At 41.8% G+C, this 21,726-nt stretch overlaps 1 protein-coding gene across 4 annotated transcripts in view; it reads right to left on the reverse strand.

Moving 5' to 3' along the window:
• Positions 1-21,726, reverse strand: part of lrp4 (low density lipoprotein receptor-related protein 4) — a 221,155-nt gene that overhangs the window by 110,868 nt on the left and 88,561 nt on the right. For all 4 annotated transcript variants that reach the window (XR_010456573.1, XM_064974743.1, XM_064974734.1 and 1 more), the window contains exon 2: positions 14,726-14,872. Coding sequence is in view for 3 of the 4 variants with exons in the window: in XM_064974743.1 (XP_064830815.1) it covers positions 14,726-14,872 (147 nt within the window). In the remaining variant the exon portion in view is untranslated. The remainder of the gene's footprint in view (positions 1-14,725; positions 14,873-21,726) is intronic.

A 21,726-nucleotide genomic window follows, 5' to 3' on the forward strand; every position in this document is an offset into this window, starting at 1 on the left:
ATAACTTTTTGAAGTTTTCGTCCGAGTTCGCCTGGACCAGCGCCAGCTTTTGGACATGTGAACTAAAGGTGCTAGCAAAAGCAGCTAATTGGACACTAGTAATGGACATTATGGAACAAAACAAAGATTTATTGCGGAACTAGGACTCCTTGCACTGCATTCTGATGAAAGATCATCCAAGGTAAGAGAATATTTATGATGTAATATCGTATTTCTGTTGACTCCAACATGGCGGAGAAATATATTAATGTCTGAGCGCTGTCTCAGATTATTGCATGGTATGCTTTTTTCGTAACGTTTTTAAAAAATCCGACACATCGGTTGCATTAAGAACCAGTGTATCTTTAATTATATGTAAAACATGTATCATGTCAACTACTTGTTCATTGGTCCAATGAAAAAAATGTCATAGATGACCATACACAATGGAAACATTGTAAAAGTTTTCATGCTTTCAAATTAGTTGTGGAATTATCCCAATAGTTTGGTAGAAAAATAAGCAATCGATTTGTTGTAAATAGCATTTATAAAGTTCAGAAAATACACATTTTCCTGTAATATAAGTGGCACAGTTGAGGAAAGGAACTCGTCAGTGAGATTGAGTGTGGTTTGTAGCAGACTTTCTCTTTATAGTGGGGACTCATAGCTTACAGAGAATATACCATAGACACCAAACTTTTCAATGAACTGGCAGTCTTTTGTACTGTATAACTGGACTAGCGGCATCCCAACCTAAATCAATGGATCTTATTCATTTGATTCAATGCCATTTCATCTTTGTGGACTGCAACCATCACATAATTATTCAGTAAATATTCCCCCCTGAAAAGCACAAATTGTTGCTGCAAATCAGATTTTGCATCTTTCGAATTTCAGAAAGGGAGGGGACACTTGGCCAATAAACTTGCAAGGAGGGTGGGGTGGAGGTACCGCCCTACTTCTGCTCCCCGTTCTAGTATATTATCTCATTTTGCCCCCAGAACTTAAATCGAGCATCCCTCGGAATATCCCGCAATATTTTAGTTCTGGGTTTCTGCGATTAGGGAATGGCTAAATAGTTCTCTAGAAAAACAAATGCCGTATTAAATGAGGGAGGCCCTGTTCAGATCTCTGTATGTGTGTGTGAGTTTGTGATCCAAATACAACACAACTAACTAAACCTACACTATATATACAAAAGTATGTGGACACCCCTTCAAATGAGTGGAATCAGGCCATTTCAGTCATACCTGTTGCTGACAATTTATCACACAACCATGCAATCTCCATAGACAAACATTGGCAGTAAAAAGGCCTTACTAAAGAGATCAGTGACTTTCAATGTGGCACCGTCATAGGATAGCTACCTTTTCAACAAGTCGGTACTGAATCACACTTCATCATCTGGCAGTCCGACGGACAAATCTGGGTTTGGCGGATACCAGGAGAATGTTACCTGCCCCAATGCATAGTGCCAACTGTAAAGTTTGGTGGAGGAAGAATAATGGTCTGGGGCTGTTTTTTCATGGTTCGGCTAGGCCCCTTCGTTCCAGTGAAGGGTAATCTTAGTGCTACAACATGCAATGACATGCTAGATGATTCTGTGCTTCCAGCAATGTTCTAACATATAGTGGAAAGCCTTCCCAGAGCATCTAGGAAGGCTGTTATAGCAGCAAAGGGGGGACAAACTCCATATTAATGCCCAAGATTTTGGAATTTATTTACCTTTATTTAACTAGGCAAGTCAATTAAGAACAAATTCTTATTTTCAATGATGGCCTAGGAACAGTGGGTTAACTGCCTGTTCAGGGGCAGAACGACAGATTTGTACCTTGTCAGCTCGGGGATATGAACTTGCAACGGTTACTAGTCCAACGCTCTAACCACTAGGCACTAGGCTAGAATGAGATGTGCAGGTGTCCACCTACTTTTGGCCATGTTGTGTATGTGTGGATGAACCTGATAAAGACCAGAAAACTACCCCTATAAACTAAGACTTCTTTAAAGTCCAGCTTCATTCGACCCCACTGTTTCTAGCTCCCCAAAAAAAGCCTGCTGTTAAAGAAAAGCCAAAAGCAATGAGTTCTTTCTCTCTTTTTGTCTCTCCCCAATAACTCACTTATCGTGTCCCTTCTACCCGATCCTTGAGTCAGGGAGTAAATATTTAGGAAGGAGGGCAGAGGAGATTGGATCTCAGTGCCTTAAGAGGGTGGGCCCCAGCTAGAGTGAGAAAGTTGGAGGATTATGCTGTTTTGTCTGGATGCAAACAGAGAGATGGAGGGAGGGAATGAAAAGCAGAGGTGGGAGAGAGATTGAAAGGAGAGAGAATGAAGAAATGAAAGGATGAAACCAAACTACAGAGGGATATAAATGAGAGAGAAACAGGGCCATAGAGCGAAAGAAAGAGAATAAAGTTAATTCTTTCACTGCAGGTCACCCTGGCGAGCAGGCAGATATAATGTGGACTGGATGAAAAGCTCCCTCTAGATAGAGAGATGGAAGGAGAGAGCGAGTGGTGTTCTAATCTCTTCCTCTAAGGCCTGTTCTTGCCTCATGCTGTTCAACTCGTATCTGATTGGCTAGGACCGGTGAGAACAGAGGATTATTGGGGGCGGGGGGAGTTTAATTTGGGGGAACGCCCCCTCAGGTAAAAACTTCCCCACAAGCACAAAACTCTGAGGTGGAGAGGAGGTGGTGGTGGGTATATCTCAAGCCACATTTTCAATCACTCCCACATTTCCTTTACAGCCCATGCCCACCAACTACCTCAGTAGACAAACAACAACCCCCCCACCCCAGAACCTGAGCCTTTCAACTCAGCAGGAGGCTACCAGAAACATCTGTGTGTACCAGCTCATGTCCCGCTGGCCTGAATCTAAGCTGGCCAGCGCAGAGAAACCCGAGGGATGATGAGAGAGAGAAAGGGGAAAAAGGGATAAAGAATAGAAGGAAGGTAAGAGATGTGAGGTTGAGCAGTGAAGTGAAGGAGAAGAGCAGAGCAGATGGGGGGGGAAAGTCCAATAGAAATGGATAAGGAAGAGATGAAAGAAAGAGATGGAAAACTAATAAAAGAGACTGCCTCAAAAAGGAAGGTAATTTAGAAAATATAGATATTTAGGAGGAAGTGGTGGAAGGAATGGCTAATAGGATAGACTACACTTACTGACAGACAAAACTAACTTTCATTAAACTCTCCCTTCTCTTTATATCCATCCATCTCTCCTGCTCACCCTGTCATCTCTTGATCTCTCCTGTTCACCCTTTCATCTCCCTCTGTCCCTCCATCTCTCCTACTCACCCTGTCATCTCCCTCTGTCGCTCCATCTCTCCTGCTCACCCTGCTATCTCTGTCCCGCCATCTCTCCTGCTCACCCTGTCATATCTCTATATCCAGTCATCGATCTCTCTCCTCTTCCTCCTTCCCTCTCTATTCTTCTTATAATGTCCATTACACCTACAGTATGTGCAATAGAAGATTCATATGGTTTAACCTTGCCATGCTTTATTTAGTGTGTGTGTAGCTGCCCTCTCCCGCCCATCTAAGCTCGCTTCACAGCTGTACTGACTGACTGAATTTTTTTGTCCGGTTCCAGCGAACACACCCCCAACAGAGCTTTAGCCCAAAGGCATTCTATGAGAAGCTGTGCCCTACAATTTAATGAGCACACACATACAGCATAAACACACATAACCAGACACACACACACTAAAACACACTGTTTTTCAACATGCACATTGATGGACACCCCATGAGGACCACAGAGTCTAAGCGAAGTGCATTTTCTTATGTCATTTTCACCTTCCTACTGTGATAGAAAAATTCTGTATTTACTTGATTTATTCTATATTAGAGGTCGACTGTTAATCGGAATGGGCTGCAATCCCGTTAACGGTGAAAGTGCACGCTGCCAAATTAAAAACAGAAATCTCAAAATTAAAATTTCTCAAACATACATGCATCTTATACCGTTTTAAAGGTATTCTTGTTGTTAATCCCACCACAGTGTCTGATTTCAAATAGGATTTACGGAGAAAGGACCACAAACGATTATGTTAGGTCACCACCAAGCCACAGAAAAACACAGCCATTTTCCCAGCCAAAGAGAGGAGTCACAAAAAGCACAAATAGAGATAAAATGAATCACTAACCTTTGATGATCTTCATCCGATTACACTCACAGGACTTCATGTTCCACAATACATGTATGTTTTGTTTGATAAAGTTGATATTTATATAAAAAAATATGAGTTTTCATTGGCACTTTACATTCACTAGTTCCAAAAACATCCAGTGATTATGCATAGCCACATCGATTCAACAGAAATACTCATCATAAATGTAGATGATAATACAAGTTATACACATGGAATTATAGATATACCTGTCCTTAATGCAACCACTGTGTCAGATTTCAATTTTTTTTTACGGTAAAAGAAAACCATGCAATAATCTGAGACGGCGCTCAGAACAATCAAGTCAAAATAGCCTCCATGTTGTAGTCAACATAAACCATAAATGACATGCTAAATATTCCCTTATCTTTGATGATCTTCATCAGAATGCAGTCCAAGGAATCCCAGGTCCACAATGAATGCTTGATTTGTTCGATAATGTCCAATTAGCTACTCTTGTTAGCGAGTTTGGTATACATATCCAAATGATCGTTCTGGTCATTGTTACGTCAGAAAAAAACTTCAAAAAGTTAAATTACAGGTCGAAGAAACATTTCAAACTGAGTACAGAATCAGTCATTAGGATGTTATTAACATTAATCTTCAATAAAGTATTCCTTTGTGCCTTCAGGAGCCATGGAACGCAGGTATCTATCATGTGCAATGCACGTGACCAGAAAATGAATGACTGCCAGACACCTGATTCATTCTGCTGTCATTCAGCCCCACAACACAGTAGAAGCCTCATTCAAATTTCTATAGACCATTGACATCTAGTGGAAGACCTAGGAAGTGCAACATCATTAATATCTCAAGGGGATTTCAATGGGATCTGTGTTGAGTACATCCCAGCCTCAGATTTCTCACTTCCTGTTTTGATTTCACCTCAGGTTTCTGCCTGCCATATGAGTTATACTCACAGACATATGTTATACTCACAGACATAATTCAAACAGTTTTAGAAACTTCAGAGTGTTTTATATCCAATACAAATAATAATATGCATATATTAGCAACTTAGACTGAGCAGCAGGCTGTTTACTTTGGGCACCTTATTCATCCAAGCTACTCAATCATGCCCCCCAGCCATAAGAAGTTAATTAGGGCCGATTTCAAGGTTTCATAACAATCGGAAATCGGTATTTTTGGACACCGATTTGGCCGATTTAACGGTGAGTTCACTTTTTTTTACACCATTATTTAATCTTTATTTAACTAGGCAAGTCAGTTAAGAACACATTCTTATTTTCAATGACGGCCTAGGAACGGTGAGTTAACTGCCTTGTTCGGGGCAGAGCGACAGATTTTTACTTTGTCGGCTCGGGGATTCAATCTTGCAACCTTACAGTTAACTAGTCTACCACACTAACCACCTGCCTCACGAGGAACCTGCTTGTTACGCGAATGCAGTAAGCCACGGTTAGTTGCTAGCTAGCATGAAACGTATCTTATAAAAAACAATCAATCAATCATAATCACTAGTTAACTACAGATGGTTGATGATATTACTAGTTTATCTAGTGTCCTGCGTTGCATATAATTGGTGCAGTGCATATTCACGGAAAAGGACTGTCGTTGCTCCATTGTGTACCTAACGATAAACATCAATGCCTTTCTTAAAATGAATACACAGAAGTACATATTTTTAAACATGCATTTTTAGCTAAAAGAAATCCAGGTTAGCAGGCAATATTAACCAGGTGAAAATGTGTCACTTCTCTTGCGTTCACTGCACGCAGAGTCAGGGTATATGCAACAGTTTGGGCCGCCTAATTTGCCAGGATTTTATGTAATTATGACATAACATTGAAGGTTGTGCAATGTAACAGGAATATTTAGATTAATGGATGCCACCCGTTAGATAAAATACGGAACAGTTCCGTATTTCACTGAAATGATAAACGTCTTGTTTTCGAGATGATAGTTTCTGGATTCGACCATATTAATGACCTAAGGCTCGTATTTCTCTGTGTTATTATGTTATAATTGAGTCTGATTTGATAGAGCAGTCTGACTGAGCAGCAGCAGGCTTGTAAGAATTCATTCAAACAGAACTTTCGTGCGTTTTGCCAGCAGCTCTTCAAGCATTGAGCTGTTTATAACTTCAAGCCTATCAACTCCCGAGATTAGGCTGGTGTAACCGATGTGAAATGGCTGGCTAGTTAGCGGGGTGCGGGCTAATAGCATTTCAAACGTCACTCGCTCTGAGACTTGGAGTGGTTGTTCCCCTTGCTCTGTATGGGGTAATGCTGCTTCGGGGGTGGCTGTTGTTCCTGGTTCGAGCCCAGGTAGAGGCGAGGAGAGGGACGGAAGCTATACTGTTCCACTGGCAATACTAAAGTGCCTATAAGAACATCCAATAGTCAAAAGGTATATGAAATACAAATGGTATAGAGAGAAATAGTCCTAGAATTCCTATAATAACTACAACCTAAAACTTCTTAACTTCTTCGATATAGGGGGCACTCTTTTAATTTTTGGATAAAAAAAACGTTCACGTTTTAAACAAGATATTTTGTCACGAAAAGATGCTCGACTATGCATATAATTGACAGCTTTGAAAGAAAACACTCTGACGTTTCCAAAACTGCAAAGATATTGTCTGTGAGTGCCCCAGAACTAATGCCACAAACGAAACCAAGATGAAATTTCATACAGGAAATGCCCCAGATTTTGAATGCGCTGTGTTCCAATGTCTCCTTATATGGCTGTGAATACGCCAGGAATGAGCTTACACTTTCTGTCGTTTCCCCAAGGTGTCTGCAGAATTGTGACGTATTTGTAGGCATATCATTGGAAGATTGACCATAAGAGACTAAATTTATCAGGTGTCCGCTTGGGGTCCTCCGTCAAAATTATTGCGCAATCTCCAGCTGCGTCCACTTTTCCATTAGGTTCAGAGGAGAAAGGCAACTGCCACGAATGATTTATCATCGAATAGATATGTGAAAAACACCTTGAGGATTGATTCTAAACAACGCTTGCCATGTTTCTGTCGATATTATAGAGTTAATTTGGAAAAAGTTCGGCATTGTAATGACTGAATTTTCGGGGGGTTTTCTTAGCCAAACATAATGAACAAAACGGAGCGATTTCTCCTGCACAAATAATATTTTTGGAAAAATTGAACATTTGCTATCTTACTGAGAGTCTCCTCATTGAAAACATCCAAAGTTCTTCAAAGGTAAATGATTTTATTTGAATGCTTTTCTTGTTTTTGTGAAAATGTTGCCTGCTGAACGCTAGGCTTAATGCTATGCTAGCTACCAATACTCTTACACAAATGCTTGTGTAGCTATGGTTGAAAAGCATATTTTGAAAATCTGAGATGACAGTGTTGTTAACAAAAGGCTAAGCTTGTGAGCCAATATATTTATTTCATTTCATTTGTGATTTTCATGAATAGTTAACGTTGCGTTATGCTAATGAGCTTGAGGCTATGATTACGCTCCCGGATACGGGATTGCTCGACGCTAGAGGTTAAGTGGGAATATTGAAGACTCTATGTTAAAATGAACCACCAAATCGAATGTTTCATGATTTATTTGAGGCTAAATTGATTTTATTGATGTATTATATTAAGTTAAAATAAATGTTCATTCAGTATTGTTGTAATTGTCATTATTACAAAAAAATGGCCAATTAATCAGTATAAGCTTTTTTTGGGTCCTCCAATAATCGGTATCGGCGTTGAAAAATCATAATCGGTCGACCTCTATTCTATATTAATGGTTATCAATTAATATTTAACTAATAGTAAGACATTTCTGTCCTACTAGTGTCTGTGTTTTTATGGTCTCCACTCTAGTTCCCTGCAACTAGTCTGGGTGTATGTTCACTAGAGAAGGCTTGAGCTGACAAAAATGAGTTAGACCGCATTACATAGACAATAATGTGTTTTACTAGAGTTAGCTTAGGAGTAGAACAATCCCTAATTGTCTCAAAACCATCCTTGCAACTGGGAACCTAAGCCAGGGTGGGGTTAAGACAACAACCCCGTGCAGATAATGACTTGATGAACCCAGAGTGCCGTATGATGCCTCTTGGTCTGCATGGGAGGGGTGGAACCAACCATGACAAAGCATTTTTAGTGTCAGCTATATATAGTACTCTGCATTTGTGTAAAGGTTAGGTTACTCGGTCCAACACTCAAGGGTGTGGGGTCGACCAGCCTCATTATTGTAATAATGAATCAATATTTTAAAAAGCTGATTGTTTGAAGAAATGACAAAGTCTCTCTCAGTATGAATTTCCACAACAGTACCCCTCCCTCTGTCCCACCTCTAAGATGATACCATCCACATTGATCAAGGTCAGTTTTGAGTCCTACATCCTAAAACTTCTATACCTGGATCCTTAAGGCGTCCGCATCCTTCCCAGAGGAAACAGTTCGGAAGAGTTCATGCATATATATCATGACAAAATTATGTGACGGTTTTGTTCGTTTTGGACTTTGAGCATTTTTGGGCTTTTCAGGCACACCACATTTTTTTTCTGGAGGCAAGCCGAAGTTCGGATCTAAAGTTTTACACCCCTTCCTCTGTAGGTATTCTTCAATAAAGTCTGTTGTCATTCAACGAGAGACTACTCGTTTTCATGCACATTTTTTCCCTTGAGAAATACTGCACCAAACATCGTAGTTAGACTTAAAATTTAATGACTATTGTAAGATCTTCTCTGCAAAAACGTCAACATTTCTGACAGATTTCTGGAGTCATCGGAGATTAATTCGGACTATTTTGAGGACGTGTATACTGGCGTCGGGCGTCTCAAAACAGACAAACAGTACTACTGCTACTTTTTTCTCATTTTTCAAGTGATTGTCTTTTAAGGGAGTACGCAAGCACACTCGTTCGTTTTGGCTGGGTGCCAGCCGAACGGAAGCATGCTGATGGCTTTAGTCTCTCCTACAGATACCCTAGTAGATGGAAAAGTAATTAAAAGATAACTACAGTCGTCCAATTTCCCGGCGGCATCTTGTGTGGCCGTAAGGCCTCCCCAAAAAACCCATGCCTTGCAGCTAAAGTGACATCTGTGCCCTTGGGCTGAATATGATAAGTATAATTCCCTTCTGCCAATCGTCGTGCTCCGAAGCATCTCTCACACACATGGCTCTCTCAGATATCTCAATTCTTCTTAACTAATGCCCGTCATGTAATCGGGTCCTTCTCACAGGCCTCGCAGCGCCGAAGTACAAGTGAAGACAGACACATCGGGATGCAACGACATGCGTCCCTTATCGAATTCCGAGGCGCACTTTGAAGATGTTAGAAGAACTGTCCACATTTACTTTTCCTCAGCCAACAAGATGAGTAACGAACTGCAAAATCACTAGCTTATGTCAATCTACTATCCCCCATAGTAGAAAGGTTGACCTATTCTATTGGTCAGCTTGTTGTTCTGTGCAAGAAATAAATATTCCAAACAGACTCTGGCACAGTTGTGCGGCATAGATGCCAAATTCATACAACCACTGTGGCCTACAAAAACAAAGCAAATGAGGCTGATGCAACAGATAGATGGCATAAGGAAGTGGTATAAGAATCATGATGATTTGCATCAATCCAGTGGCCACTTGTTTTGAAAACACCATCAGAAGTGTGCTACTGAAACACCACTAGCCAAACACAACAAGCTGTTTGGTGCACACCTGGATTAAAGTGTTACTAGACAAAAAAAATCTACATTTCTCAGATTTTTCCAGTCCTCAAAAATGGTCCCCTGATGTGGTTTAAGCATTGTATTGGACTTTAAAAAAAAATGGATGTTCTATTAATTAAAAAAAAGTGTGACTTTGAGAAGTTGAGGGAAATCACAGTACTCCACGTTTGTATTTTTTTTTTTTGCCGTGGTATTATTTTGATATCAAGTTATGTGTTTTCAAATTCTGCCTTATAGAGGATTTTGCAGAAAATAACTCATGGCACTTTGAAACCTGCGAGAAATACATTTTGCACTTTATTTTAACATTCTCTTGCTTTGCTGTTAACAGTAACTCTATCCAAATCAATGTTAGAACACGAGGGCGTCCTGATTTAAAAGATGGCTAGTCATTATTGGCCTGGTTCTGTGTGGAATGCAGGCACATTATGGGACACAGGCCATGTCATTATCAATTATTTAAAAAAATATATAAAACAAATTGGTGCGACTAAATCATGTGCTGCTGCCACAATAGTTAGTAGCACCAGCACCAGCACCACCAGTTGAACAAAGTTACTTTAAAACCTATTCATCTGGCATCAAAACATTTGCCCAGAAACGCAAACACTCAGCCCAACTCTGTCCCTTGGTCCCTGTGCTCGAAAGAAACACTACACGGGCCACCGTGTCCAGACAGACAGACAGACAGAGACACACACACACACTGGTGTTCTAAATTCCAGACCTTAATTAGATCAGGAGGTTTACATGGAATACTCTGACACAAACTGACCACATACACACACCCACTCTTGCACAGAAACATGTACTTTGCATGCCATTTCCAGCACAGAGTATTCTGCTTTCTCTGTAAATTGCTCAATTGATATAAATTGTGACTGGCTCCTCATGGGGCTATCAGCACACACTTAAGTAAACCACTGCAATTTGTGTGTGTGTGTGTGTGTGTGTGTGTGTGTGTGTGTGTGTGTGTGTGTGTGTGTGTGTGTGTGTGGTCAGGATGCACTCAGCCACAGTCTACACCCTACAGCTGAATCATGGAATTCCATGTGTGTGTGTTCATTCAGATAATTCACCCAGCCAAACAGTATCCCCTATGCTACTGCAACATGTACAGTAATTCATTTGTGGCCCTACCCTGAGAGAAACTGACTCCATGAATTCAATTATTTGCCCTGTTTTGAGAATATTTATTAAAAACCATAAAGTCGCAACGTTGTTTTTTATAAGCCCGTCTCCACAAGCGCTCAGAGTTAATAAAATGTGTGTAATGGAGGCCCGGATCATATGACCTACACTTTCCTCCATTATCCACAACCCCATGCCATTTGATCTGCATTCTACTTAACTGCCTTCTCTCTGAAAGGAAGAACATCATTATTTGGCATGTCCAGAAACAACCCATAGCCCTTACTTCCTTGGGCAATTCAAATGGATCTGAAATAATGGGACAAGTGTAAGCAATGTGGTTGTAGCTAGCTCCACCTTGCCCTCTTAGTTTTGTCAATAACATTTTGGAAGAAAAAAAAAATGCATTATTTTCATATTGCATATATACACAACTATTTAATTAATATCTACAGATGCCTAGGGGTTGTTTCCGGACAGGGACATATCTTAGCCTATATGTTTGTGATAGACAAACCTCAGCACCTACTTTATTAAGGTGAATTTGGAGTGCAACAGATATGCATTGTCAAAAACGGGGCACATAGGTTCAGTGTTGGATAGGAGTAAACTGATCCTGGAACTGTGCTTATGGGCAGCTTTACCTCAAGCCAGCCTCAAAGTGATCACAATGAGCGATCTTCCCGGGATCGATCAGACAGGGCTAAATGGATTGAAGAGGGCTAATTGAAAAGGCTAATATCTACTGCCTGCTTACATGTGTCTGCTTAAATGATCTCAGTACCAACGGAGGGAGTATAGAGAGTGATCAGACTCCACACTGATTCAACTGGCCGGGATCAATAATGCTTAGTGCCTGGGGCAAGGAATCACCAATTACTTCCCTCCTCCCTTCCTTACTGGGAAAGAGGTGGACAGATGAGAAGAAATCTGCACACACACGCACCTGTATGCATTATCACACACACATACATGCAAACATGCACGCATGCGCACACACATCACCACCAACAGCTCTGATGCCAGTGCTTCTCTCTGAAAGCATAGCAAAGGCCAAAATTCACTCAAGTATCCGTTAGTGAGCACAAAGAATATACACAGTCAGAGTGGACTGTGTTATGTTATGGTTCTCCGTTTTTGACCCAATGGAGCTCATTTCAGTGACCCGGTCACAGCAAGGCCAGGTGCTTATTGACTCCACCTGGACTAGGTTGGTACAAATGAGTACATATGGAACCAATGAGATGAATGATTGCCTGAATGACCCAGTGCTATGTGCCAATGTGGAGCTGTGGTATAGGGTGATAAGATCAGCTGTATTTAAAGAGTATGTCACTGACTGGGGGAAGTAGAGGACACACATTTATTTATTTAACTAGGCAAGTCGGTTATGAACAAATTCTTATTTACAATGACGGCCTACCCCGGCCAAAACCTAATGACGCTGGGCCAATTGTGCGCCGCCCTATGGGACTCCCCATCACGGCCGGGTGTGATACTGCCCAAAATCGAACCAGAGGGTGTGTGACGCATCATGCACTGCCATGCAGTGCTTTAGATTGCTGCGACACTCGGGAGACCATAAATACAGAGCTCTCAATTCAAAAATCTGATTTTGATGAGCAAAATATACCACACATCTTAATCCTAAAACTTGATAGCAGTCTAAATACATATCATGTGATTGTTCAACAGTTTTAGTGCCATCACTTGGCCATCTAAAGCAGTGTTCACATTGGTAGTTTGAAGTGACTCAAATCCTATTTATTTCCATATCCGATGTGTTCTTTTTCCTGCAGTCTGAACATCCAAAAAGCACATGGAATCAGATATTTCATGTCACATTTCAAAACACCTTTATATCTTGTTGCTTGATAGCTACTCTGTTGACAGTTTGAAAATAACATGTGGTCGCAAGCTAGCTGGTTAATTGTTTAGAAAAAATTTACTGAATGTGCTAGAAAGCTTAATGGCTACCTAGGTAGCTAGTTGACTGCTATGGCTAGCCAAAAATGATTTGTTTTGAAAGTTACTTTGAGGCTTTAAACGTGTTCTTACCCTATGATTTTTAACATTTAAAGCAACTGAGAAACATCCATGGCAGGCATTGTTGCCACCTTAGCTTGCTACAAACAGAAACTTCTGAGTGATAGGAAACACAAGCACCACCACCAATCAGCCTAAACCACTGAGCGCACACCAATCATTACTATGACAACTAGCATAGCTATGTCAGCAAATGACTGCTGTCTGAACACAAACACAAATACGATTTGGTCACTTGTAACTTGCTGTTTGGACAGTCAGTAGTCCAAAACAGATTTGAAAAACAAAACTGATTTGAGCAATAAGGCCTGCCTGCCGTATGAGCAAGGATTTACCAGAGCACAGGCGGCAAACTCATTCCATGGATGGCTGAGTGTCTGCAGCTTTTCACTCTTCCCTTGTACTTGATTTGTCCATTAAGGACACGGATTACTCAAGAACTCCCCTCACCTGGTTGTCTTAGGTCTTAGTTGGACACAAATTGAAAGGAAATAACAACAACCAGCAGACACTCGGCCAGCCATGGAATGAGTTGGACACCCCTGAACTAGAGACTACCACCCTGCCCAGAGAAAACCCTTAACCCCTAGACCCCTTAACCCCAGTGTAAATCTCAAAAGTGTAACCGCAAAGGATTGGACCTGACCTGCTACATCAGACGCTACCTTTACAGAGTGTGGGGCGGCAGTGTAGCCTAGTGGTTAGAGCATTGGACTAGTAACCGGAAGGTTGCAAGTTCAAATCCCCGAGCTGACAAGGTACAAAATCTGTCGTTCTGCCCCTGAACAGGCAGTTAACCCACTGTTCCTAGGCCGTCATTGAAAATAAGAATTTGTTCTTAACTGACTTGCCTAGTAAAATAACGGTACAATAAAAAAAAATAAAGAGTGTGAGGTTGAATAGAGCTACTCAACAGTCATGACATGGGAGTTGGACTTGGGGAAGTCCCGGGTGGTTTATTTACGCTCTGTATGGAGTTGCAATTTATAATCCAGTTCACCTCCTCCAACAGAGGTCAACAATCAGAGAGCTAGGTATCAAACTATAAGACACATCAATTGGACACACGCACAAACAACTAACCAAAACATGTTTCAGAGTCAAGATGAGAAGTACTTTAAAATGGCAATAATGGAAATTTGTCCTCCATGCTAACTGATGGACAAATCTGACGATTTTCTTGTTTCTATTCTTCAAACCATACGTGAATTACTGTACTAAATTTAGTCTCTGGACACTTGGGACATCAACATTTTGGAGGGTCTGTTTTTTTCAAATCATGAAAAGACAAATGATCTGATTTTAATAATCTGGTATAAAGATTGGTTGGACAAAATATCTACAAAAGGGAATATATAAGGCACGATTCACAATAAAAAAAGACACTCAAAAATACTTTTTTTGTGTGTGTGTTTGGTGCACGTGTGTATGGATTTTGAAATAAATATTGCCTTTTGTAGATATCGGTCCAGCATAAATTCTGAAGATTTGAAGGGGAAAAAACTCCAGAAGATTAAAAAAAATGTCCCATGTGTCCACAGACTAGTTGTCTATTCTACGACAATAATAAAATGTGTATGAGGCCTGTATAGCCACTTGTACTAGCTGTGCTGACAGCAAATTTAATTTACACCCAACAGCAAAAAAATGTGGCACATTTCGATATTGTACTAAATATAGTAAAGGACGTCAAGCGAAAGTGAAAGACAAATGGAGATATTTAGGTGTAACTCACTGCATCCATCCTCGTCGCTGTGATCTCCACAGTCGTTGTCCCCGTCACACTGCCACTGGGCCGGGATACATGTACACTCCCCAAACGCGCTCACTGCACACGTGAAGTGGTTGCGCCCGCATGAACACTCTGCACTGCCCAACACGCCTGGAAAGAGACAGAGAGAAGACGGAACCGGGTTAGGAAAATGCTAAAAGAATACACTTAGAGGACATACTTGTATAGCAGAGGAGGTTTGGTTGACTATCCTCTTGCGATGAGTAACCTTGCCTGAGATCTGGTTTCCCATCTACAGATTAAGCCTAATCCTGGGTTAAAAAGCATGTTCAATGGTGAATCTCCAATGAAATAGATTTTTAGTCTGGGACTAGGCTTAATCGTTGTCCGGGAAACCAGCCCTAAGAGCTGTGGCCCTTGAGCCAAAAAGTATGCCCACCACTACTTTAGTTAAATAGGCTAACACAGCCAAGAGTCAAACCATAACAACAACAAAAACTGCTGCTCCTATGAGCACAGACCATCACAGACCATATCAAGATCAATATATCGGAAGGAAAATATGCCATAGCAGAGCTGTGCGATATGCTTATGAAAGCCTCAGCAGCCTCATTCACTCATGTAGTCTGACTGTCATAAACCCAATGAGCTGTATGTTATAAGCCTGGTAGCCAAGACTGGTGCATTTATACACTTCATCTATCCTGAACACACACACACACCAAATAATGATATTACGCATACCAGAGGAGGATGTGTGTGTGTGTGTGTGTGTGTGTGTGTGTGTGTGTGTGTGTGTGTGTGTGTGTGTGTGTGTGTGTGTGTGTGTGTGTGTGTGTGTGTGTGTGCAATGGATATGTTTTCAGCTGGGGCTGAATCACAGTTTTGTGCTAAAGTAGTACAATAAGTATATCTGGCCTTCATTTCACTTGCTTCCATTATGTTAAGGCGTTCTGTGTGAACACTGTACGCAAGTGAGAGTGTGTACCCATGCGTTTTGTGTGTGTGTGTGTGTGTGTGTGTGTGTGTGTGTGTGTGTGTGTGTGTGTGTGTGTTTGCATATGGACATGAGAATTGCGATGCCTCCTGAGATGCTTTTAGCCCCTTTGAAAGAGGCTGACAGCTTCAATGATAAATGGGTGAAGTGTGTGTGTGAGATGTTTTCCACTGAGAACCTTCAAGAGTGTGTGTAGTAGGCTATACTAAACAATATTAAGCAACAAAAAAATACCCCAACTTTATATGAATCTCAGCAAATCGGGTCCAATTACAGGGAGTGAAAAAAGCCTCCCATTTCTATCTCTCTTTGAACTCAGTTAAAGACTGTGTGTGTGTGTGGTTGGTTCCTGGCCTCTTCACAAAGGCATCAGTCAACCCAGGAGAGCCTGGCACCAAACACACACTAACCTTCAGAAACCTCCCACAGCACTAAATTAATGGCCTCTCTTTTCATTTCTCTCCCTCTCTCCCTTCCTCTCTCCATTTGCCTACCCTTCTCTTCTGTTTTCTTTTCCTTCATTCTCGGTCTTGCTCTCCCACCCTCTCTTCCCAAAAGCTTCTAGCACGACAAAGACAGAAAATGTCTGGCTCCTTCTCGTTCTAATCTCTCCCCTGAGGCGTGTGGTCCCTCCTTAGTGTCTCCAGTCCCTGTCCCTTTCAGACACATAGAACAATGGACCAAGCTAGAACTAAGGCCCTAATGACTGATGACAAAGACAGAAAGCCTGAAAACACTGTTCCTTTCTTACCCCTTAGAATCTAGATCAGACAAGGAATTATCTGGAGCATCATACAGACACACGCACGAACACGCTGACGCACACAGACACTACTCCTCTTAGACTTGATCAGGTCGTAACTAATACTGATCATTTGGGTTGGTGCATGCCGATCATTTGGGTTGGTGCATGCCGATCAACAATTGAATCTATGCTAAATCTACATGAGTGTGTATGGGTTTCCATGAGCAGGGTTGTATATGCAGGTCTATATGAATGGCTTTCTAAGTGAGGGTTTATGTTGGACTAAATTAGAGCCTTGTGTCTAGAGTTGGCAGAGCAGTCATGTCACATGGAGCCACATGAGAGAGGCTGCATTTGTCAAACATGCTTTAAACAGCACAGGCCACTTGCACTGAGAAGACCTATAAAATGACAGGGTTCAATACAAAAACACACACAAACTTGCGTGTGTTTTTGAATACACACACAAACACACAGAAAATGAAACCACAAGTTGAGTGGATTCATTAAACTCAAACCATATGAGTGAACTGTAATAGCTGTGGATAGACATACAGGTAACTGCAAAAATAAAGAAAACAACATAAAGTGTATTAATAGGATGCCAGAACAGCTTCAATGCACTTTGGCATAGATTCTACAAGTCTCTGGAACTCTATTGGAGGGATGCGACACCATTCTTCCACATGAAATTTCATCATATGGTGTATTGTTGATAATACGGTCTCAGGCGCTGCTCCACATTTGTTCAACTGGGTTGAGATCTGGTAACTGAGATGGGCCATTTGGTTTACATCAATTTCATACTCATCAAACCATTCAGTGACCACTTGGATGGGGCATTCAGTGCCCTGTGGATGGGGCATTGTTATCCTATGGGGGCATAGCCAAGGTAGACAAAATAATGGCCTGCCCAGCATTTTTATATATGACCCGAAGCATGATGGGATGTTAATTGTTTCAATGTATCAAGTTTTGTATGTCACATGCACAATTACAGTGAAATACCTTTGTTTCAAGTTCTAACCCCAACAATGCAGCAATCAATAACAATGTAATACTAAAAACTACAAGGTAGAACAAAAACACAAAATATATAGTAATAAGAAATAAAAATAACATGATAAAGTAAGTAAGCAGTCAGTTCCAGTACCATATTTACAATGTGCAGGGATACTGGAGTGATGAAGGTATGTATAGGGGTAAGGTGACTTGGCATCAGGATATATGATAAACAGAGTAGCAGTAGCCTATATGATGATTGTATGTGAGTGGCATAGGGACAAAAGCTGTTCAGGAGCCTGTTGGTGTCAGACTTGATGCACCGGTACTGCTTGTCGTGTGGAAGCAGAAAGAACAATCTATGGCTAGGGTGGTAGTAGTCTAACGATTGTCCGGGCCTTCCTTTCACAACACCTGATATAGTGGTCATGGATGTCAGGGAGTTCGGCCACAGCGATGTACGGGGCTGTCTGTACCACACTCTGTAGCGCCAAGTGATCGAGGGCGGTGCTATTGCCATACCAAGCAGTGATGCAGCCAGTCAAGATGCTTTCAATGGTTCAGCTGTAGAACTTGTTGAAGATTTGAGGGCCTATGCCAAACCTTCTCAAACTCCTGAGGGGGAAGAAGCGCTGTCGTGCCTTCTTCATAACTGTGCGTGTATGTGGACCATTTTATGTTCTTAGTGATTTGGACACTGAAGAACATGAAGCTCTCGACTAGCTCCAATGCAGCCCTGTCAATGAGGATGGGGGCCCACACTGCCAGGTCACCGACCTCCTCCCTGCAGGCTGTCTCATCGTTGCCGGTGATCAGGCCTACCACCATTGTGTCGTCAACAAACTTGATGATGGTGTTGGAGTCGTGTGTGGCCACGCAGTTGTGGGTGAGTACATGAGGGGACTCGGCACACCGCTAAGGGGCCCCCGTGTTGAGGGTCAACATGGCGGAAGTTATGTTGCCTACTCTCACCACCTGGGGTCTGGGCCGTCAGGAAGTCTAGGATTAAGTTGCAGAGGGAGGTGTTAAGTCCCATCGCCCTAAGCTTGGTGATGAGTTTGGAGGGGAAATTGTGCTGAACGCTGAGCTGTCGTCAATGAGCAGCATTCTCACATAAGTATTCCTTTTATCTAGGTGGGTGAAGGCTACACAATTAAGATTGTGTAGTCTATTGATCTGTTGGGGCGGTATGCAAATTGGAGTGGGTCTAGAGTGTCTGGGACAGTAAAGTTAATGTGTGCCATAACCAGCCTCTGAAAGCACTTCATGATTACAGATGATTGCTACAGGGTGGCAGTCATTGTGGCATGAAGCTTTCGAGTTCTTGGGAACAGGAATGATGGTGGTCATCTTAAAATGTTGGGATTACAGACAGGGACAAGGAGAGGTTGAAAATGACTGAATATACCTGCCAGCATTTCTGCACATGCTTTGAGAACGTGCCCCTGAAGACAATCAGGCCCCATGGCCTTGCAAGTGTTGACCTGATTAAAGACTACTCACAACGGCCTCGGAGAGCGAGATCCCCCAATCTTCTGGGTCTCACACCCAGCAAAACGTTATTGTCAAAGCGTGCATAAAATGTATTGAGTTTGTCTGGTAGAGAGGCAATGGTGGGCAGATCACAGTTGGGACTTCCATCAAAACAAATAAAATTGTATTGGTCACATACACATACAGTTGAAGTCGGAAGTTTACATACACCTTAGCCAAAAACATTTAAACTCAGTTTCTCACAATTCTGACATTTAATCCTAGTAAAAATTCCCTGTCTTGGGTCAGTTAGGGTCGCCACTTTATTATAATAATGTGAAATGTCAGAATAATAGTGGAGAGGATGTTTTATTTCAGCTATTATTTATTTCATCACATTCCCATTGGGTCAGAAGTTTACATAAACTCAATTAGTATTTGGTAGCATTGCCTTTAAATTGTTTAACTTGGGTCAAATGTTTTGGGCAGCCTTCCACAAGCTTCCCACAATAAGTTGGGTGAATTTTGGACCATGCCTCCTGACATAGCTGGTCGCACACGCCTTTTCAGTTCTGCCCACACATGTTCTATAGGATTGAGGTCAGGGTTTTGTGATGGCTTCTCCAATACATTGACTTTGTTGTCCTTAAGCCATTTTGACAGAACTTTGGAAGTATGCTTGGGGTCATTGTCCATTTGGAAGACCCATTTGCAACTTGTGATGTTGCATCAATTTATCCACATAATTGTCCTCCCTCATGATGTCATCTATTTTGTGAAGTGCACCAGTCCCTCCTGCAGCAAAGCACCCCCACAACATGATGCTGCCACCCCCGTGCTTCACGGTTTGGATGATGTTCTTCGGCTTGCAAGCCTCCCCTTTTTCCTCCAAACATAATGATGGTCATTATGGCCAAACAATTCTATTTTTCTTTCATCAGACCAGAGGACATTTCTCCAAAAAGTACGATCTTTGTCTCCATGTGCAGTTACAAACCGTAGTCTGGCTTTTTTATGGTGGTTTTGGAGAAGTGGCTTCTTCCTTGCTGAGCGGCCTTTCAGGTCATGTCGATTTAGGACTCGTTTTACTGTGGATATAGATACTTTTGTACCTGTTTCCTCCAGCATATTTACAATGTCCTTTGCTGTTGTTCTGGGATTGATTTGCACTTTTTGCACCAAAGTACGTTCATCTCTAGGAGACCGAATGGGTCTCTTTCCTGAGCTGCGTGGTCCCATGGTGTTTATACTTGCGTACTATTGTTTGTACAGATGAACGTGGTACCTTCAGGTGTTTAGAAATTGCTCCCAAGGATGAACCAGACTTGTGGAGGTCTACAATGTTTTTTCTGAGGTCTTGGCTGATTTATTTTAATTTTCCCATGATGTCAAGCAAAGAGGCACTGAGTTTGAAGGTAGGCCTTGAAATACATCTACAGGTACACCTCCAATTGACTCAAAGTTTGTCAATTCGCCTATCAGAAGCTTCTAAAGCCATGACATCATATTCTGGAATTTTCAGAGGTGTTTAAAGGCACAGTCAACTTAGCGCATGTAAACGTCTGTCCTACTGGAATTGTGATACAGTGAAATATATGCGAAATAATCTGTGTGTAAACAATTGTTGGAAAAATTACTTGTGTCATGCACTTGCCAAAACTATAGTTTGTTAACAAGAACTTTGTGTAGTGGTTGAAAAACGAGTTTTAATGACTCCAACCTAAGTGTATGTAAACTTCCAACTTCAACTTTATTTAGCAGATGATATTGCGGGTGTAGAGAAATGCTTGTCATTTAATCCGTAATGGACTGTAGCCCCTGCCACACGCGGCAGGCATCAGAGCCTGTGTAATATGATTCCAGCTTATTCCTATATTGTACTTTTGCTCGTTTGATGACTCTGCGGAAGTCATAGCAGGACTTCTTGTACTTGTTCCTGTCCTCAGCCATAGCCTCAGGGTTGTCTGTGATAGCCCTGTGTGAGGTAGCCCTATTCTTTAGTTTAGCGTGAACCTCAGTGTTGATCCAGGTCTTTTGATTGGGGTAGCAGCAAACCTTAACTGAGGGGATAACGTAGCCGATACAATTCCGAATGAAGCCGGATGAGTGAGGTTGTTAGCTCGATGTTATCGGCGTTGTCCCGAAACATATTCCAATCAGGGCTAACAAAGCAGTCCTATAGGAATAATCTCTGATTCTGGATACCATTTCTCAACGGAGCAAGTCATGAGCAATTCCTGTTTGAGCTTCTGCTTGTAAACAGGAAGCAGGAGTACGGAGTCATGATCTGATTTGTTGAATGACGGACGAGGGAGGGCATTGTATGCTTGCTTGTGGGTAGAATCACAGTGGTCTAGGATTGTATCGCCCCTAGTAGCGAGGGAGACGTGTTGATGGAAGTTCAGGCATCACGTGTCTTAATGATGCAGAATGAAAATTGCAAGTAACCGGAAAAGCAGCCTCTGGATGCATGTTTTCCTGCTTGGTTATAGCCTCGTACAGTTTGTTAAGTGCAAGCTTATTTTTCTTGTCCTTGTGGAATTTATACAACAGTAACAATAAGAGCTGAAAACTCCACTGGGAGGTAAAAGGGTCGGCATTTAACCATCAACTATTCCAAGACAGGTGAACAAATGGGTCGACACCTTCACCACACTGATTCCCTGACCCCTCTGACCAGTCGGCACAGTGAATTGGAGAATCCCTTGGATAGCCATTGGGGGTATCTTGTCTGAGAGCTATATTTTGGAAAAGCAGAAAATATTGAAGTTTCGAGAGTCCCATTGG

The sequence above is a fragment of the Oncorhynchus masou genome, chromosome 1 (assembly GCF_036934945.1).
Source record: "Oncorhynchus masou masou isolate Uvic2021 chromosome 1, UVic_Omas_1.1, whole genome shotgun sequence".
Lineage (NCBI taxonomy): Eukaryota > Metazoa > Chordata > Actinopteri > Salmoniformes > Salmonidae > Oncorhynchus > Oncorhynchus masou.